General features: G+C 47.9%; 1 protein-coding gene across 2 annotated transcripts in view; it reads right to left on the minus strand.

Annotated features, from left to right (window-relative positions):
• The window catches only part of LOC141050807 (nuclear factor 7, brain-like), a 48,929-nt gene that overhangs the window by 19,737 nt on the left and 5,825 nt on the right, over positions 1–23,367 (minus strand). The window contains exon 1 of one of the 2 annotated variants that reach the window (XM_073547474.1): positions 12,523–12,556. The exons of the other annotated variant lie outside the window; for it this stretch is intronic. Coding sequence (XP_073403575.1) covers positions 12,523–12,541 — 19 coding nt within the window. The 5' untranslated portion in view covers positions 12,542–12,556. Of the gene's footprint in view, positions 1–12,522; positions 12,557–23,367 lie in introns of those variants that run through there. 2 annotated transcript variants of the gene reach the window in all.

A 23,367-nucleotide genomic window follows, 5' to 3' on the forward strand; every position in this document is an offset into this window, starting at 1 on the left:
AGTCATCTCAAGCTAAGTGTTTCTGCTAATGTTCACATTTGATTTTGTTGGTCTATTCAGTTTTTTGTGTGGTCACCCAGCCCCGGGTGGGGCTGTGCTGAATTTACACTCTTATTTATCTGGATTCGGCCAAACACTTAAATCCTTGAAAGGCTAGATGGGCCTTGTTTTTAACGAGTTTTAATTTTATGGTCTCTTTTCTTCCGGGCACTAAGAATGTTAAGGGAGACGCCCTTTCTAGGAGTTTCTTTGCTGATTCTCTTAATGTGACCGAGCCTACTACCATTCTAGGTGATGGGGTAGTTCTTTCTGCCAATTCGCCCGATTTGAGACGCGCCCTGGAGGAATTTCTGGAGGATTAACCTGACCGTTGCCCTATGGGAAAATTGTATGTTCCTGACCAGTGGAGAAAGAGAGTGATGTCTGAAGTTCATTGCTGCGCATTGGCTGGTCATCCGGGTATTTTTGGTACCAGAGATTTGGTGAGTCGGTCTTTTTGGTGGCCTGCCTTATCTCGTGATGTCAGGAATTTTGTCCAGTCCTGTAGGATTTGTTCTCGGTTAAAACCCTGTTCTCGTTCTAGTGGGTTGCTGATGCCCCTGCCGGTGCCCAAGAGGCCATGGACCCATATCTCAATGGATTTTATTTCTGATCTTCCTGTCTCTCAGAGAATGACTGTTATCTGGGTGATTTGTGATAGATTTTCGAAGATGGTCCATCTTGTACCACTCCCAAAGTTACCATCTTCCGCTGAGTTGGTGCCCTTATTTTTACAACAGGTGGTTCGGTTACATGGGATTCCTGAGAACATTGTGTCGGACAGAGGAGTCCGGTTTGTTTCCAGATTCTGGAAAGCCTTTTGTTCCAATCTGGGAATTCAGTTATCCTTCTCCTCCGCGTTTCATCCCCAGACCAATGGGCAGACAGATAACAAACCAGACTTTGGAGTCTTATTTAAGATGTTTTATATCTGTTGATCAGGATGATTGGGTCTCATTTTTGCCCTTGGCCGAATTTGCGCTGAACAATAGAGCTAGTTCTGCCACTTTGATGTCACCCTTTTTCTGTAATTTTGGGTTTCATCCTCGATTCTCTTCAGGGCAAGTGGAATCTTCGTCCTGCCCAGGTGTGGACACTGTGGTTGAGAGAATGCAGCAGATATGGGACCAAGTGGTGGATAAGATGTCACTCTCTCAGGAAAAGGCCCAGCGATTTTCCAACCGGCATAGGACTATTGGTCCCCGGTTTAAAGTGAGTGATATGGTTTGGTTGTCGCCTAAGAATATTCCTATGAAGGTTGCATCTCCAAAATTTAAGCCAAGATTTATTGGACCTTATAAGATTTTGGAGATTCTTAATCCTGTTTCTTTTCGATTGGCTCTTCCAGTTACGTTCAAGATCCATAACGTATTTCACAAATCACTGTTGAAGAGGTTTGTTGAGCCAGTGGTTCCTATGGCAGCACCTCCTGACCCTGTGTTGGTTGAAGGCAATGTGGAATATAAGGTAGAGAAAATATTGGATTCTCATTTGGTTAGACGGAGACTCCAGTATTTGGTCAAATGGAAGGGTTATGTCCAGGAGGATAATTCTTGGGTCTCTGCCTCCGATATTCATGCCAATAGATTGGTTCGTGCTTTTCACCGGGCCCATCCTGATCGGCCTGGTGGCGTGGATGAGGGTTCTGTGACCCTTCCTCAAGGGTGGGGGATACTGTTGTGAACTCATTTTCTGGTCTACCAGTTGTGAGTTCTCCTTCCGGGCTCCCTCTGGTGGTAACAGGAGGTAGTAAGGTTGATTTAATTAGTAGAGATCTGCCACCTGATGATGAGGATAACGATTGGATCTCTGGAATCTCAGACTGGATTTAAGACAGCCGACGCCCTATTGTGGTGCTGGTGATTCCTTCTGGCTTTTCAGGTCTTAGCTTTAGATGACTGGAACAGAGCTGAAAACCAAGTGTTTGCTAATGTTCACAATTGATTTTGTTGGTCTATTCAGTTTTTTGTGTGGTCAGCCAGCCCCGGGTGGGGCTGTGCTGAATTTCCACTCTTATTTATCTGTATTTGCCAATTTGCTTTTTGTCCCCTATTAGATTGGCCTCTTTTTTGCTCTGTCTCAGAATATTTCAGAGTGCTGATATAGTGGGAGAAGTCTAGTGACTTCAGGGTTAATTTTGTTATCAGAAGTGTTGGACATTATTTTTGTAGGGTTTTTTGGGCAGATTGCAGACAGTGTCTTTCCTTTCCTGTCCTTTCTTGTTAGTTTGGGCCCCATCGTTTGCTCAGCCTATTTTCCTGCCTGTGTTTGTGTTTTCATCTTGTTTCACCGTCAATACATGTGGGGGGCTGTCTTTCCTTTGGGGTCTGCTCTGGGGCAGTTAGTTTTCCCCTTTTCTTGCTTTAGGCTTATTTAGTCCTCCGGCTGTTACGAGGCGTCTAGATTCATCCTAGGTACGCTCCACGGCTGCTGCTAGTTGTGTGGTTAGAATCAGGGGTCTGCAATCTGCATAGTGACCAACCTCTCTGGTTTTCTGTGACTTAGTTTGTTTAGTTTTCCTCCTCGGTGACCCATTCATAACACCAGGTTCTTCACTGGCTTCCTATTGTCATGGTCACGTGTGTCAGGACGCAGATGATACCGCAAGGCGGACCCATAACACACGTGACCCTGGAAACACCGCCTCCAGTGGGGCAAATTTAAATAATAAAGGGGGGAACCTGGGTAACTTTAACAATGGTGGGCCCTGCGATAGGGAATGGGGGACATGGAGACCTCCTAAGCTCCCCTGAGCCAGTGTCCCTGCACTCCTGACATTCCCTAAACAGGCTCCGCACCTGTCGCCGCACGCGTACCTTAACGCCCTTGCTCACCCTGACCCTAAACCCTCACTAGGGAATGGGTCGGTGCGGAGACTAATCCCACCACTGCACTAATAACACACATGAGGAAAGAGACAATACAGGGGAAACACCACTTAGCTTTGCTCTGTTGCGTGCGCTCCTAGCAACAGAGCCCACCACCTGCGTGCGTCTTCTCCTCCACCCGGATCCATCACCATAACAGGACCCTTCACCTTAGTGCAGCCTTGGAGCAGAGTCCAACACCCGTTGCAGCTGCTTAGTACCAGAGTCCCAAGGAAGTGTTCAGCTTCTGCCAAGAATCCAAGCATGCTCGAGTCCAGTTCTCAGCAACCAAGTAGAGCATGCTGAGTGCAACTCTGCATAGTAGCCACTCCACCAGACCATGCAGACACTTCCCGCTGACTCCATCACTGCGACCCCACCACGCCAGACCTTCGTCCAGACACCATAGCTGCAACACGTCCCCCCTGGCTAAGCTGCGCAGGACTCCTCACCAGCTCCATCCTTCCTCCAGGCTCTCCAAAAACAGAGTGAACACAAACTCACAATATCACAGGCAGTGATTGCACACCTCTAGCACACCTTTATAGGGTGTCACACCTGATACCTAATTAAGTGCACAAAAACCCAAAGTGCAATACCACAACCACCACCGGGGACAGTCAAAACACCTTTGAACTTAACCAAAGTAAAAAAAGTTCACTTTGTGCTTTTAATACCGCCAGATCCAACACTGGATCATGACAGTACCCCCTCCTTAATGAGGGGCCTCTGGACCCTCAAGACCACCCCTCATTAGGGAAACACCTACAGCGGGGACGCCCAGATCCTGAGTTCACCCCACCATTACCTGACACTTCAGGTTCATGACAAACACCGCTGGTATTGGCAATACATGTTCATTTTGGAGGCACCACTCATCTCCACAGCGCCTACCTGGGGAACGAGATTATGTATGTGTATGTATGCTAAGAGCTGATCAGACTCCACAACACATTTCCAAGATGTTTTTTGGTGGCACCCATACATGCTCGTTCACACACAGGTCCGGACCTGCACGTTTATTGCACACATACATTTGTCATAACTTGGTGAACTCACTCTGGACTTGACAACAGAGGCGTCCCCCTGTGTCACCACACTCACACCCCCACTATTCACCAAGGGACACACCCTCCAACCCTTTCACCATGAGGACTGCGCCTCCTAGGGTTGGTTAATGGCGAGGGTAGAGCTTTGTCCCTACTCCCCCGCAGCACACCTGCTGCACACACCAGGAGGAGAAGGGGACCGGGAAATGGAGGAAATATACTCTTGCTGGTCGCCTCCACACGACCAGGAGGGCGGCTTCTTCGATGGCATAGAAGATATGGCGTAAACCCCGCGGACTATCACACCAGTCAGCTCACCACAGGGGCGTACCCCTTCACCTCGGGGAATACCAGGCAGCTCCGTGGGGCACCATTCCTCCCACCTGCCTGGGTGCGCCCGCATGCATGAACCAGTCCCGCTCCCCAACAGCGACTCTAGGGGGTTTTAGTACCATAGCCGCAAGGTAGTGTTCAGCTTCTGCCAAGAATCCAAGCATGCTCGAGTCCAGTTCTCAGCAACCAAGTAGAGCATGCTGAGTGCAACTCTCCATAGTAGCCACTCCACCAGACCATGCAGACACTTCCCGCTGACTCCATCACTGCGACCCCACCACGCCATGCCAGCCCTTCGTCCAGACACCATAGCTGCAACACGTCCCCCCTGGCTAAGCTGCGCAGGACTCCTCACCAGCTCCATCCTTCCTCCAGGCTCTCCAAAAACAGAGTGAACACAAACTCACAATATCACAGGCAGTGATTGCACACCTCTAGCACACCTTTATAGGGAGTCACACCTGATACCTAATTAAGTACACAAAAACCCAAAGTGCAATACCACAACCACCACCGGGGACAGTCAAAACACCTTTGAACTTAACCAAAGTAAAAAAAAGTTCACTTTGTGCTTTTAATACCGCCAGATCCAACACTGGATCATGACACCTATCACCCAGAGGCTCCAATTCAAAACCCTAATTATGATATACAAAGCCATCCACAACCTGTCTCCTCCATACATCTGTGACATGGTCTCTAGGTACCTACCCGCACGCAACCTTCGATCATCTCAAGATCTCCTTCTCTACTCCCCCCTTATCTCTTCTTCCCACAACCGAATACAAGACTTCTCCCGTGCTTCCCCCATACTCTGGAACTCCCTGCCACAACACATCAGACTCCCACCATCAACGCAAACCTTCAAGAAGAACCTGAAGACCCACCTGTTCCGACAAGCCTACAGCCTGCAATGATCCTCGGTCTACTGAACCACAGCACGGCCTGCTCTACCCTCTCCTACTGTATCCTCACCCATTCCTGTAGACTGTGAGCCCTCGCGGGCAGGGTCCCCTCTCCTTATGTACTTGTGTGTCCCTTGTCTTACACATGTTTATTATACTTGTCTATATTTCCCCTTTTCATATGGAATAAATGGCGCTATATAAATGCATAATAATAATATATAGTATATAGGGGGATACACGGTATATAGGGGTATATATCACTCACGGGAGGAGCCGTCCTGTATATACAGTATATAGGGGGATACGCGGCATAGAGGGGTATATATCACTCACCGGAGGAGCCGTCCTGTATATACAGTATATAGGGGAATACGCGGTATAGAGGGGTATATATCACTCAAGGTAGGAGCCGTCCTGTATATACAGTATATAGGGGGATACGCGGTATAGAGGGGTATATATCACTCACGGTAGGAGCCATCCTGTATATACAGTATATAGGGGGATACGCGGTATAGAGGGGTATATATCACTCACGGTAGGAGCCATCCTGTATATACAGTATATAGGGGGATACGCGGTATAGAGGGGGATATATCACTCACGGTAGGAGCGGTCCTGTATATACAGTATATAGGGGGGCACGCGGTATAGAGGGGGATATATCACTCACGGTAGGAGCCGTCCTGTATATACAGTATATAGGGGGATACACGGTATAGAGGGGGATATATCACTCACGGTAGGAGCCGTCCTGTATATACAGTATATAGGGGGATACGCGGTATAGAGCGGTATATATCACTCACGGTAGGAGCCGTCCTGTATATACAGTATATAGGGGGATAGGAGGTATAGAGGGGGATATATCACTCACGGTAGGAGCCGTCCTGTATATACAGTATATAGGGGGATGCATGGTATAGAGGGGGATATATCACTCACGGTAGGAGCCGTCCTGTATATAGGGGGATAGGAGGTATAGAGGGGGATATATCACTCACGGTAGGAGCCGTCCAGTATATACGGTATATAGGGGGATGCGCGGTATAGAGGGGGATATATCACTCGCAGTAGGAGCCGTCCTGTATATACGGTATATAGGGGGATACGCGGTATAGAGGGGGATATATCACTCAGGGTAGGAGCCGTCCTGTATATACGGTATATAGGGGGATACGCGGTATAGAGGGGGATATATCACTCACGGTAGGAGCCATCCTGAATATACAGTATATAGGGGGATACGCGGTATAGAGGGGGATATATCACTCACGGTAGGAGCCGTCCTGTATATACAGTATATAGGGGGATACGCGGTATAGAGGGGTATATATCACTCACGGTAGGAGCCGTCCTGTATATACAGTATATAGGGGGATACACGGTATAGAGGGGGATATATCACTCACGGTAGGAGCTGTCCTTTATATACAGTATATAGGGAATAGGCGGTATAGAGGGGTCTATATCACTCACGGTAGGAGCCGTCCTGTATATACAGTATATAGGGGGATAGGCGGTATAGAGGGGGATATAGCACTCACGGTAGGAGCTGTCCTGTATATACAGTATATAGGGGGATAGGCGGTATAGAGGGGGATATATCACTCAAGGTAGGAGCCGTCCTGTATATACAGTATAGGGGGATACGTGGTATAGAGGGGGATATATCACTCACGGTAGGAGCCGTCCTATATATAAGTATATAGCGGAATACGCGGTATAGAGGGGGATATATCACTCACTGTAGGAGCCGTCCTGTATATACAGTATATAGGGGGATACGCGGTATAGAGGGGGATATATCACTCACGGTAGGAGCCGTCCTGTATATACAGTATATAGGGGGATAGGCGGTATAGAGGGGGATATATCACTCACGGTAGGAGCCGTCCTGTATATACAGTATATAGGGGAATTCGCGGTATAGAGGGGGATATATCACTCACGGTAGGAGCCATCCTGTATATACAGTATATAGGGGGATACGCGGTATAGAGGGGGATATATCACTCACGGTAGGAGCCGTCCTGTATATACAGTATATAGGGGGATAGGCCGTATAGAGGGGGATATATCACTCACGGTAGGAGCTGTCCTGTGTATACAGTATATAGGGGGATACACGGTATACAGAGGTATATATCACTCACGGTAGGAGCCGTCCTGTATATATAGTATATAGGGGGATACACGGTATAGAGGGGGATATATCACTCACGGTAGGAGCCGTCCTGTATATACAGTATATAGGGGGATACGCGGTATACAGGGGGATATATCTATCACGGTAGGAGCCGTCCTGTATGTACAGTATATAGGGGGATACGCGGTATACAGGGGGATATATCACTCACGGTAGGAGCCGTCCTGTATATACAGTATATAGGGGATACATGGTATAGAGGGGGATATATCACTCACGGTAGGAGCCGTCCTGTATATACAGTATATAGGGGGATACGCGGTATAGAGGGGGATATATCACTCACGGTAGGAGCCGTCCTGTATATACAGTATATAGGGGGATAGGCGGTATAGAGGGGGATATATCACTCACGGTAGGAGTCGTCCTGTATATACAGTATATAGGGGGATACGCGGTATAGAGGGGGATATATCACTCACGGTAGGAGCTGTCCTGTATATACAGTATATAGAGGGATACGCGGTATAGAGGGGGATATATCACTCACGGTAGGAGCCGTCCTGTATATACAGTATATAGGGGGATACGCGGTATAGAGGAGGATATATCACTCACGGTAGGAGCCGTCCTGTATATACAGTATATAGGGGGATACGCGGTATAGAGGGGGATATATCACTCACGGTAGGAGCCGTGCTGTATATACAGCATATAGGGGGATACGCGGTATAGAGGGGGATATATCACTCACGGTAGGAGCCGTCCTGTATATACAGTATATAGGGTGATACGCGGTATAGAGGGGGATAGATCACTCACGGTAGGAGCCGTCCTGTATATACAGTATATAGGAGGATACGCGGTATACAGGGGTATATATCACTCACGGTAGGAGCCGTCCTGTATATACAGTATATAGGGGGATATGCGGTATACAGGGGGATATATCACTCACGGTAGGAGTCGTCCTGTATATACAGTATATAGGGGGATACGCGGTATACAGGGGGATATATCACTCACGGTAGGAGCCGTCCTGTATAAACAGTATATAGGGGGATACGCGGTATAGAGCGGTATATATCACTCACGGTAGGAGCCGTCCTGTATATACAGTATATAGGGGGATACGACGTATACAGGGGGATATATCACTCACTGTAGGAGCTGTCCTGTATATACAGTATATAGGGGGATACGCGGTATAGAGGGGGATATATCACTCACGGTAGGAGCCGTCCTGTATATACAGTATATAGGGGGATACGCGGTATACAGGGGGATATATCACTCACGGTAGGAGCCGTCCTGTATATACAGTATATAGGGGGATACGCGGTATAGAGGGGTATATATCACTCACGGTAGGAGTCGTCCTGTATATACAGTATATAGGGGGATACGCGGTATACAGGGGGATATATCACTCACGGTAGGAGCTGTCCTGTATATACAGTATATAGGGGGATACGCGGTATAGAGGGGGATATATCACTCACGGTAGGAGCCGTCCTGTATATACAGTATATAGGGGGATACTCGGTATAGAGGGGGATATATCACTCACGGTAGGAGCCGTCCTGTATATACAGTATATAGGGGGATACGCGGTATAGAGGGGGATATATCACTCACGGTAGGAGCCGTCCTGTATATACAGTATATAGAGGGATACGCGGTATAGAGGGGGATATATCACTCACGGTAGGAGCCGTGCTGTATATACAGCATATAGGGGGATACGCGGTATAGAGGGGGATATATCACTCACGGTAGGAGCCGTCCTGTATATACAGTATATAGGGGGATACGCGGTATAGAGGGGGATATATCACTCACGGTAGGAGCCGTCCTGTATATACAGCATATAGGGGGATACGCGGTATAGAGGTGGATATATCACTCACGGTAGGAGCCGTCATGTATATATAGTATATAGGGGGATACGCGGTATAGAGGGGGATATATCACTCACGGTAGGAGCCGTCCTGTATATAGGGGGTATGCGGTATACAGGGGTATATATCACTCACGGTAGGAGCCGTCCTGTATATACAGTATATAGGGGGATACACGGTATAGAGGGGGATATATCACTCACGGTAGGAGCCGTCCTGTAAATAAAGTATATAGGGGGATACGCGGTATAGAGGGGGATATATCACTCACGGTAGGAGCCGTCCTGTATATACAGTATATAGGGGGATGCGCGGTATACAGGGGGATATATCATTTACGGTAGGAGCCGTCCTGTATATACAGTATATAGGGGGATACGCGGTATAGAGGGGGATATATCACTCACGGTAGGAGCCGTCCTGTATATACAGTATATAGGAGGATACGCGTTATACAGGGGTATATATCACTCACGGTAGGAGCCGTCCTGTATATACAGTATATAGGGGGATACGCGGTATACAGGGGGACATATCACTCACGGTAGGAGCCGTCCTGTATATACAGTATATAGGGGGATATGCGGTATACAGGGGGATATATCACTCACGGTAGGAGCCGTCCTGTATATACAGTATATAGGGGGATACGCGGTATAGAGGGGTATATATCACTCACGGTAGGAGCCGTCCTGTATATACAGTATATAGGGGGATACGCGGTATACAGGGGGATATATCACTCACTGTAGGAGCTGTCCTGTATATACAGTATATAGGGGGATACGCGGTATAGAGGGGGATATATCACTCACGGTAGGAGCCGTCCTGTATATACAGTATATAGGGGGATACGCGGTATACAGGGGGATATATCACTCACGGTAGGAGCCGTCCTGTATATACAGTATATAGGGGGATACGCGGTATAGAGGGGTATATATCACTCACGGTAGGAGTCGTCCTGTATATACAGTATATAGGGGGATATGCGGTATACAGGGGGATATATCACTCACGGTAGGAGCTGTCCTGTATATACAGTATATAGGGGGATACGCGGTATAGAGGGGGATATATCACTCACAGTAGGAGCCGTCCTGTATATACAGTATATAGGGGGATTCGCGGTATAGAGGGGGATATATCACTCACGGTAGGAGCCGTCCTGTATATACAGTATATAGGGGGATGCGCGGTATACAGGCGGATATATCACTCACTGTAGGAGCCGTCCTGTATATACAGTATATAGGGGGATACGTGGTATAGAGGGGGATATATCACTCACGGTAGGAGCCGTCCTGTATATACAGTATATAGGGGGATACGCGGTATACAGGGGGATAAATCACTCACGGTAGGAGCCGTCCTGTATATACAGTATATAGGGGGATACGCGGTATACAGGGGGATATATCACTCACGGTAGGAGCCGTCCTGTATATACAGTACATAGGGGGATACGCGGTATACAGGGGGATATATCACTCACGGTAGGAGCCGTCCTGTATATACAGTACATAGGGGGATACGCGGTATACAGGGGGATATATCACTCACGGTAGGAGCCGTCCTGTATATACAGTATATAGGGGGATACGCAGTATACAGGGGGATATATCACTCACGGTAGGAGCCGTCCTGTATATACAGTACATAGGGGGATACGCGGTATACAGGGGGATATATCACTCACGGTAGGAGCCGTCCTGTATATACAGTATATAGGGGGATACGCGGTATACAGGGGGATATATCACTCACGGTAGGAGCCGTCCTGTATATACAGTATATAGGGGGATACGCGGTATACAGGGGGATATATCACTCACGGTAGGAGCCGTCCTGTATATACAGTATATAGGAGGATACGCGGTATACAGGGGGATATATCACTCACGGTAGGAGCCGTCCTGTATATACAGGATATAGGGGGATAGGCGGTATCAGGATATAGGGGGATAGGCGGTATAGAGGGGTATATATCACTCACGGTAGGAGCCGTCCTGTATATACAGTATATAGGGAGATACGCGGTATACAGGGGGATATATCACTCACGGTAGGAGCCGTCCTGTATATACAGCATATAGGGGGATAGGCGGTATAGAGGGGGATATATCACTCACGGTAGGAGCCGTCCTGTATATACAGTATATAGGGGATACGTGGTATAGAGGGGGATATATCACTCACGGTAGGAGCCGTCCTGTATATACAGTATATAGGGGGATACGCGGTATAGAGGGGGATATATCACTCACGGTAGGAGCCGTCCTGTATATACAGTATATAGGGGGATAGGCGGTATAGAGGGGGATATATCACTCACGGTAGGAGTCGTCCTGTATATACAGTATATAGGGGGATACGCGGTATAGAGGGGATATATCACTCACGGTAGGAGCTGTCCTGTATATACAGTATATAGAGGGATACGCGGTATAGAGGGGGATATATCACTCACGGTAGGAGCCGTCCTGTATATACAGTATATAGGGGGATACGCGGTATAGAGGAGGATATATCACTCACGGTAGGAGCCGTCCTGTATATACAGTATATAGGGGGATACGAGGTATAGAGGGGGATATATCACTCACGGTAGGAGCCGTGCTGTATATACAGCATATAGGGGGATACGCGGTATAGAGGGGGATATATCACTCACGGTAGGAGCCGTCCTGTATATACAGTATATAGGGTGATACGCGGTATAGAGGGGGATATATCACTCACGGTAGGAGCCGTCCTCTATATACAGCATATAGGGGGATACGCGGTATAGAGGTGGATATATCACTCACGGTAGGAGCCGTCATGTATATATAGTATATAGGGGGATACGCGGTATAGAGGGGGATATATCACTCACGGTAGGAGCCGTCCTGTATATAGGGGGTATGCGGTATACAGGGGTATATATCACTCACGGTAGGAGCCGTCCTGTATATACAGTATATAGGGGGATACACGGTATAGAGGGGGATATATCACTCACGGTAGGAGCCGTCCTGTATAAACAGTATATAGGGGGATACGCGGTATAGAGGGGGATATATCACTCACGGTAGGAGCCGTCCTGTATATACAGTATATAGGGGGATGCGCGGTATACAGGGGGATATATCACTCACGGTAGGAGCCGTCCTGTATATACAGTATATAGGGGGATACGTGGTATAGAGGGGGATAGATCACTCACGGTAGGAGCCGTCCTGTATATACAGTATATAGGAGGATACGCGGTATACAGGGGTATATATCACTCACGGTAGGAGCCGTCCTGCATATACAGTATATAGGGGGATACGCGGTATACAGGGGGATATATCACTCACGGTAGGAGTCGTCCTGTATATACAGTATATAGGGGGATACGCGGTATACAGGGGGATATATCACTCACGGTAGGAGCCGTCCTGTATAAACAGTATATAGGGGGATACGCGGTATAGAGCGGTATATATCACTCACGGTAGGAGCCGTCCTGTATATACAGTATATAGGGGGATACGACGTATACAGGGGGATATATCACTCACTGTAGGAGCTGTCCTGTATATACAGTATATAGGGGGATACGCGGTATAGAGGGGGATATATCACTCACGGTAGGAGCCGTCCTGTATATACAGTATATAGGGGGATACGCGGTATACAGGGGGATATATCACTCACGGTAGGAGCCGTCCTGTATATACAGTATATAGGGGGATACGCGGTATAGAGGGGTATATATCACTCACGGTAGGAGTCGTCCTGTATATACAGTATATAGGGGGATACGCCGTATACAGGGGGATATATCACTCACGGTAGGAGCTGTCCTGTATATACAGTATATAGGGGGATACGCGGTATAGAGGGGGATATATCACTCACGGTAGGAGCCGTCCTGTATATACAGTATATAGGGGGATACGCGGTATAGAGCGGTATATATCACTCACGGTAGGAGCCGTCCTGTATATACAGTATATAGGGGGATACGACGTATACAGGGGGATATATCACTCACTGTAGGAGCTGTCCTGTATATACAGTATATAGGGGGATACGCGGTATAGAGGGGGATATATCACTCACGGTAGGAGCCGTCCTGTATATACAGTATATAGGGGGATACGCGGTATACAGGGGGATATATCACTCACGGTAGGAGCCGTCCTGTATATACAGTATATAGGGGGATACGCGGTATAGAGGGGTATATATCACTCACGGTAGGAGTCGTCCTGTATATACAGTATATAGGGGGATACGCCGTATACAGGGGGATATATCACTCACGGTAGGAGCTGTCCTGTATATACAGTATATAGGGGGATACGCGGTATAGAGGGGGATATATCACTCACGGTAGGAGCCGTCCTGTATATACAGTATATAGGGGGATACGCGGTATAGAGGGGGATATATCACTCACGGTAGGAGCCGTCCTGTATATACAGTATATAGGGGGATACGCGGTATAAAGGGGGATATATCACTCACGGTAGGAGCCGTCCTGTATATACAGTATATAGAGGGATACGCGGTATAGAGGGGGATATATCACTCACGGTAGGAGCCGTGCTGTATATTCAGCATATAGGGGGATATGCGGTATAGAGGGGGATATATCACTCACGGTAGGAGCCGTCCTGTATATACAGTATATAGGGGGATACGCGGTATAGAGGGGGATATATCACTCACGGTAGGAGCCGTCCTGTATATACAGCATATAGGGGGATACGCGGTATAGAGGTGGATATATCACTCACGGTAGGAGCCGTCATGTATATATAGTATATAGGGGGATACGCGGTATAGAGGGGGATATATCACTCACGGTAGGAGCCGTCCTGTATATAGGGGGTATGCGGTATACAGGGGTATATATCACTCACGGTAGGAGCCGTCCTGTATATACAGTATATAGGGGGATACACGGTATAGAGGGGGATATATCACTCACGGTAGGAGCCGTCCTGTATATACAGTATATAGAGGGATACGCGGTATAGAGGGGGATATATCACTCACGGTAGGAGCCGTCCTGTATATACAGTATATAGAGGGATACGCGGTATAGAGGGGGATATATCACTCACGGTAGGAGCCGTCCTGTATATACAGTATATAGGGGGATGCGCGGTATACAGAGGGATATATCACTCACGGTAGGAGCCGTCCTGTATATACAGTATATAGGGGGATAAGCGGTATAGAGGGGGATATATCACTCACGGTAGGAGCCGTCCTGTATATACAGTATATAGGGGGATACGCGGTATACAGGGGGATATATCACTCACGGTAGGAGCCGTCCTGTATATACAGTATATAGGGGGATACGCGGTATTCAGGGGGATATATCACTCACGGTAGGAGCCGTCCTGTATATACAGTATATAGGGGGATACGCGGTATACAGGGGGATATATCACTCACGGTAGGAGCCGTCCTGTATATACAGTATATAGGGGGATACGCGGTATAGAGGGGTATATATCACTCACGGTAGGAGTCGTCCTGTATATACAGTATATAGGGGGATATGCGGTATACAGGGGGATATATCACTCACGGTAGGAGTCGTCCTGTATATACAGTATATAGGGGGATATGCGGTATACAGGGGGATATATCACTCACGGTAGGAGCTGTCCTGTATATACAGTATATAGGGGGATACGCGGTATAGAGGGGGATATATCACTCACAGTAGGAGCCGTCCTGTATATACAGTATATAGGGGGATACGCGGTATAGAGGGGGATATATCACTCACGGTAGGAGCCGTCCTGTATATACAGTATATAGGGGGATGCGCGGTATACAGGCGGATATATCACTCACTGTAGGAGCCGTCCTGTATATACAGTATATAGGGGGATACGCGGTATAGAGGGGGATATATCACTCACGGTAGGAGCCGTCCTGTATATACAGTATATAGGGGGATATATCACTCACGGTAGGAGCTGTTCTGTATATACAGTATATAGAGGGATACGCGGTATAGAGGGGTATATATCACTCACGGTAGGAGCTGTCCTGTATATACAGTATATAGGGGGATACGCGGTATAGAGGGGGATATATCACTCACGGTAGGAGCCGTCCTGTATATACAGTATATAGGGGGATACGCGGTATAGAGGGGGATATATTACTCACGGTAGGAGCCGTCCTGTATATACAGTATATAGGGGGATGCGCGGTATACAGGGGGATATATCACTCACGGTAGGAGCCGTCCTGTATATACAGTATATAGGGGGATACGCGGTATAGAGGGGGATATATCACTCACGGTAGAAGCCGTCCTGTATATACAGTATATAGGGGGATACGCGGTATAGAGGGGGATATATCACTCACGGTAGGAGCCGTCCTGTATATACAGTATATAGGGGGATACGCGGTATAGAGGGGGATATATCACTCACGGTAGGAGCCGTCCTGTATATACAGTATATAGGGGGATACGCGGTATAGAGGGGGATATATCACTCACGGTAGGAGCCGTCCTGTATATACAGTATATAGGGGGATGCGCGGTATACAGGGGGATATATCACTCACGGTAGGAGCCGTCCTGTATATACAGTATATAGGGGGATACGCGGTATAGAGGGGGATATATCACTCACGGTAGGAGCAGTCCTGTATATACAGTATATAGGGGGATGCGCGGTATACAGGGGGATATATCACTCACGGTAGGAGCCGTCCTGTATATACAGTATATAGGGGGATACGCGGTATACAGGGGGATATATCACTCACGGTAGGAGCCGTCCTGTATATACAGTATATAGGAGGATACGCGGTATAGAGGGGGATATATCACTCACGGTAGGAGCCGTCCTGTATATACAGTATATAGGGGGATACACGGTATACAGGGGGATATATCACTCACGGTAGGAGCCGTCCTGTATATACAGTATATAGGAGGATACGCGGTATACAGGGGGATATATCACTCACGGTAGGAGCCGTCCTGTATATACAGTATATAGGGGGATACGCGGTATAGAGGGGGATATATCACTCACGGTAGGAGCCGTCCTGTATATACAGTATATAGGGGGATACGCGGTATAGAGGGGGATATATCACTCACGGTAGGAGCCGTCCTGTATATACAGTATATAGGGGGATACGCGGTATACAGGGGGATATATCACTCACGGTAGGAGCCGTCCTGTATATACAGTATATAGGAGGATACGCGGTATACAGGGGGATATATCACTCACGGTAGGAGCCGTCCTGTATATACAGTATATAGGGGGATACGCGGTATACAGGGGGATATATCACTCACGGTAGGAGCCGTCCTGTATATACAGTATATAGGAGGATACGCGGTATACAGGGGGATATATCACTCACGGTAGGAGCCGTCCTGTATATACAGTATATAGGGGGATACGCGGTATAGAGGGGATATATCACTCACGGTAGGAGCCGTCCTGTATATACAGTATATAGAGGGATACGCGGTATAGAGGGGGATATATCACTCACGGTAGGAGCCGTCCTGTATATACAGTATATAGGAGGATACGCGGTATACAGGGGGATATATCACTCACGGTAGGAGCCGTCCTGTATATACAGTATATAGGGGGATACGCGGTATAGAGGGGGATATATCACTCACGGTAGGAGCCGTCCTGTATATACAGTATATAGGAGGATACGCGGTATACAGGGGGATATATCACTCACGGTAGGAGCCGTCCTGTATATACAGTATATAGGGGGATACGCAGTATAGAGGGGGATATATCACTCACGGTAGGAGCCGTTCTGTATATACAGTATATAGGGGGATACGCTGTATAGAGGGGGATATATCACTCACGGTAGGAGCCGTTCTGTATATACAGTATATAGGGGGATACGCGGTATACAGGGGGATATATCACTCACGGTAGGAGCCGTCCTGTATATACAGTATATAGGAGGATAAGCGGTATACAGGGGGATATATCACTCACGGTAGGAGCCGTCCTGTATATACAGTATATAGGGGGATACACGGTATACAGGGGGATATATCACTCACGGTAGGAGCCGTCCTGTATATACAGTATATAGGAGGATACGCGGTATACAGGGGGATATATCACTCACGGTAGGAGCCGTCCTGTATATACAGTATATAGGGGGATACGCAGTATAGAGGGGATATATCACTCACGGTAGGAGCCGTCCTGTATATACAGTATATAGAGGGATACGCGGTATAGAGGGGGATATATCACTCACGGTAGGAGCCGTCCTGTATATACAGTATATAGGAGGATACGCGGTATACAGGGGGATATATCACTCACGGTAGGAGCCGTCCTGTATATACAGTATATAGGGGGATACGCGGTATAGAGGGGGATATATCACTCACGGTAGGAGCCGTCCTGTATATACAGTATATAGGAGGATACGCGGTATACAGGGGGATATATCACTCACGGTAGGAGCCGTCCTGTATATACAGTATATAGGGGGATACGCGGTATACAGGGGTATATATCACTCACGGTAGGAGCCGTCCTGTATATACAGTATATAGGGGTATACGCGGTATACAGGGGGATATATCACTCACGGTAGGAGCCGTCCTGTATATACAGTATATAGGGGGATACGCGGTATAGAGGGGGATATATCACTCACGGTAGGAGCCGTCCTGTATATACAGTATATAGGGGGATACGCGGTATAGAGGGGGATATATCACTCACGGTAGGAGCCGTCCTGTATATACAGTATATAGGGGGATACACGGTATACAGGGGGATATATCACTCACGGTAGGAGCCGTCCTGTATATACAGTATATAGGGGGATACGCGGTATACAGGGGGATATATCACTCACGGTAGGAGCCGTCCTGTATATACAGTATATAGGGGGATACGCGGTAAAGAGGGGGATATATCACTCACGGTAGGAGCCGTCCTGTATATACAGTATATAGGGGGATACACGGTATACAGGGGGATATATCACTCACGGTAGGAGCCGTCCTGTATATACAGTATATAGGAGGATACGCGGTATAGAGGGGGATATATCACTCACGGTAGGAGCCGTCCTGTATATACAGTATATAGGGGGATACGCGGTATACAGGGGGATATATCACTCACGGTAGGAGCCGTCCTGTATATACAGTATATAGGGGGATACGCGGTATACAGGGGGATATATCACTCACGGTAGGAGCCGTCCTGTATATACAGTATATAGGGGGATACGCGGTATACAGGGGGATATATCACTCACGGTAGGAGCCGTCCTGTATATACAGTATATAGGGGGATACGCGGTATACAGGGGGATATATCACTCACGGTAGGAGCCGTCCTGTATATACAGTATATAGGGGATACGCGGTATACAGGGGGATATATCACTCACGGTAGGAGCCGTCCTGTATATACAGTATATAGGAGGATACGCGGTATACAGGGGGATATATCACTCACGGTAGGAGCCGTCCTGTATATACAGTATATAGGGGGATACGCGGTATACAGGGGGATATATCACTCACGGTAGGAGCCGTCCTGTATATACAGTATATAGGGGGATACGCGGTATAGAGGGGGATATATCACTCACGGTAGCAGCCGTCCTGTATATACAGTATATAGGGGGATGCGCGGTATACAGGGGGATATATCACTCACGGTAGGAGCCGTCCTGTATATACAGTATATAGGGGGATACGCGGTATAGAGGGGGATATATCACTCACGGTAGGAGCCGTCCTGTATATACAGTATATAGGAGGATACGCGGTATACAGGGCGATATATCACTCACGGTAGGAGCCGTCCTGTATATACAGTATATAGGGGGATACGCAGTATAGAGGGGGATATATCACTCACGGTAGGAGCCGTTCTGTATATACAGTATATAGGGGGATACGCTGTATAGAGGGGGATATATCACTCACGGTAGGAGCCGTTCTGTATATACAGTATATAGGGGGATACGCGGTATACAGGGGGATATATCACTCACGGTAGGAGCCGTCCTGTATATACAGTATATAGGAGGATAAGCGGTATACAGGGGGATATATCACTCACGGTAGGAGCCGTCCTGTATATACAGTATATAGGGGGATACACGGTATACAGGGGGATATATCACTCACGGTAGGAGCCGTCCTGTATATACAGTATATAGGAGGATACGCGGTATACAGGGGGATATATCACTCACGGTAGGAGCCGTCCTGTATATACAGTATATAGGGGGATACGCAGTATAGAGGGGATATATCACTCACGGTAGGAGCCGTCCTGTATATACAGTATATAGAGGGATACGCGGTATAGAGGGGGATATATCACTCACGGTAGGAGCCGTCCTGTATATACAGTATATAGGAGGATACGCGGTATACAGGGGGATATATCACTCACGGTAGGAGCCGTCCTGTATATACAGTATATAGGGGGATACGCGGTATAGAGGGGGATATATCACTCACGGTAGGAGCCGTCCTGTATATACAGTATATAGGAGGATACGCGGTATACAGGGGGATATATCACTCACGGTAGGAGCCGTCCTGTATATACAGTATATAGGGGGATACGCGGTATACAGGGGTATATATCACTCACGGTAGGAGCCGTCCTGTATATACAGTATATAGGGGGATACGCGGTATACAGGGGGATATATCACTCACGGTAGGAGCCGTCCTGTATATACAGTATATAGGGGGATACGCGGTATAGAGGGGGATATATCACTCACGGTAGGAGCCGTCCTGTATATACAGTATATAGGGGGATACGCGGTATAGAGGGGGATATATCACTCACGGTAGGAGCCGTCCTGTATATACAGTATATAGGGGGATACACGGTATACAGGGGGATATATCACTCACGGTAGGAGCCGTCCTGTATATACAGTATATAGGGGGATACGCGGTATACAGGGGGATATATCACTCACGGTAGGAGCCGTCCTGTATATACAGTATATAGGGGGATACGCGGTATAGAGGGGGATATATCACTCACGGTAGGAGCCGTCCTGTATATACAGTATATAGGGGGATACGCGGTATACAGGGGGATATATCACTCACGGTAGGAGCCGTCCTGTATATACAGTATATAGGGGGATACGCGGTATAGAGGGGGATATATCACTCACGGTAGGAGCCGTCCTGTATATACAGTATATAGGGGGATACGCGGTATACAGGGGGATATATCACTCACGGTAGGAGCCGTCCTGTATATACAGTATATAGGGGGATACGCGGTATACAGGGGGATATATCACTCACGGTAGGAGCCGTCCTGTATATACAGTATATAGGGGGATACGCGGTATACAGGGGGATATATCACTCACGGTAGGAGCCGTCCTGTATATACAGTATATAGGGGGATACGCGGTATACAGGGGGATATATCACTCACGGTAGGAGCCGTCCTGTATATACAGTATATAGGGGATACGCGGTATACAGGGGGATATATCACTCACGGTAGGAGCCGTCCTGTATATACAGTATATAGGAGGATACGCGGTATACAGGGGGATATATCACTCACGGTAGGAGCCGTCCTGTATATACAGTATATAGGGGGATACGCGGTATACAGGGGGATATATCACTCACGGTAGGAGCCGTCCTGTATATACAGTATATAGGGGGATACGCGGTATAGAGGGGGATATATCACTCACGGTAGGAGCCGTCCTGTATATACAGTATATAGGGGGATGCGCGGTATACAGGGGGATATATCACTCACGGTAGGAGCCGTCCTGTATATACAGTATATAGGGGGATACGCGGTATAGAGGGGGATATATCACTCACGGTAGGAGCCGTCCTGTATATACAGTATATAGGGGGATACGTGGTATAGAGGGGGATATATCACTCACGGTAGGAGCCGTCCTGTATATACAGTATATAGGGGGATACGCGGTATACAGGGGGATATATCACTCACGGTAGGAGCCGTCCTGTATATACAGTATATAGGGGGATACGCGGTATACAGGGGGATATATCACTCACGGTAGGAGCAGTCCTGTATATACAGTATATAGGGGGATGCGCGGTATACAGGGGGATATATCACTCACGGTAGGAGCCGTCCTGTATATACAGTATATAGGGGGATACGCGGTATAGAGGGGGATATATCACTCACGGTAGGAGCCGTCCTGTATATACAGTATATAGGGGGATACGTGGTATAGAGGGGGATATATCACTCACGGTAGGAGCCGTCCTGTATATACAGTATATAGGGGGATACGCGGTATAGAGGGGGATATATCACTCACGGTAGGAGCCGTCCTGTATATACAGTATATAGGGGGATACGCGGTATACAGGGGGATATATCACTCACGGTAGGAGCAGTCCTGTATATACAGTATATAGGGGGATGCGCGGTATACAGGGGGATATATCACTCACGGTAGGAGCCGTCCTGTATATACAGTATATAGGGGGATACGCGGTATAGAGGGGGATATATCACTCACGGTAGGAGCCGTCCTGTATATACAGTATATAGGGGGTACGCGGTATAGAGGGGGATATATCAGTCACGGTAGGAGCCGTCCTGTATATACAGTATATAGGGGGATACGCGGTATAGAGGGGGATATATCACTCACGGTAGGAGCCGTCCTGTATATACAGTATATAGGGGGATACGCGGTATACAGGGGGATATATCACTCACGGTAGGAGCCGTCCTGTATATACAGTATATAGGGGGATACGCGGTATAGAGGGGGATATATCACTCACGGTAGGAGCCGTCCTGTATATACAGTATATAGGGGGATACGCGGTATAGAGGGGGATATATCACTCACGGTAGGAGCCGTCCTGTATATACAGTATATAGGGGGATACGCGGTATACAGGGGGATATATCACTCACGGTAGGAGCCGTCCTGTATATACAGTATATAGGGGGATACGCGGTATACAGGGGGATATATCACTCACGGTAGGAGCCGTCCTGTATATACAGTATATAGGGGGATACGCGGTATAGAGGGGGATATATCACTCACGGTAGGAGCCGTCCTGTATATACAGTATATAGGGGGATACGCGGTATAGAGGGGTATATATCACTCACGGTAGGAGCCGTCCTGTATATACAGTATATAGAGGGATACGCGGTATACAGGGGGATATATCACTCACGGTAGGAGCCGTCCTGTATATACAGTATATAGGGGGATACGCGGTATAGAGGGGGATATATCACTCACGGTAGGAGCCGTCCTGTATATACAGTATATAGGGGGATACGCGGTATAGAGGGGGATATATCACTCACGGTAGGAGCCGTCCTGTATATACAGTATATAGGGGGATACGCGGTATAGAGGGGGATATATCACTCACGGTAGGAGCCGTCCTGTATATACAGTATATAGGGGGATACGCGGTATACAGGGGGATATATCACTCACGGTAGGAGCCGTCCTGTATATACAGTATATAGGGGGATACGCGGTATAGAGGGGGATATATCACTCACGGTAGGAGCCGTCCTGTATATACAGTATATAGGGGGATACGCGGTATAGAGGGGTATATATCACTCACGGTAGGAGCCGTCCTGTATATACAGTATATAGGGGGATACGCGGTATACAGGGGGATATATCACTCACGGTAGGAGCCGTCCTGTATATACAGTATATAGGGGGATACGCGGTATAGAGGGGGATATATCACTCACGGTAGGAGCCGTCCTGTATATACAGTATATAGGGGGATGCGCGGTATACAGGGGGATATATCACTCACGGTAGGAGCCGTCCTGTATATACAGTATATAGGGGGATACGCGGTATAGAGGGGGATATATCACTCACGGTAGGAGCCGTCCTGTATATACAGTATATAGGGGGATACGCGGTATAGAGGGGGATATATCACTCACGGTAGGAGCCGTCCTGTATATACAGTATATAGGGGGATACGCGGTATACAGGGGGATATATCACTCACGGTAGGAGCCGTCCTGTATATACAGTATATAGGGGGATACGCGGTATACAGGGGGATATATCACTCAC

Source organism: Dendrobates tinctorius, unplaced genomic scaffold (assembly GCF_039654945.1).
Source record: "Dendrobates tinctorius isolate UK_male_01 unplaced genomic scaffold, ASM3965494v1 ptg000152l, whole genome shotgun sequence".
Classification (NCBI taxonomy): Eukaryota; Metazoa; Chordata; class Amphibia; order Anura; family Dendrobatidae; genus Dendrobates; species Dendrobates tinctorius.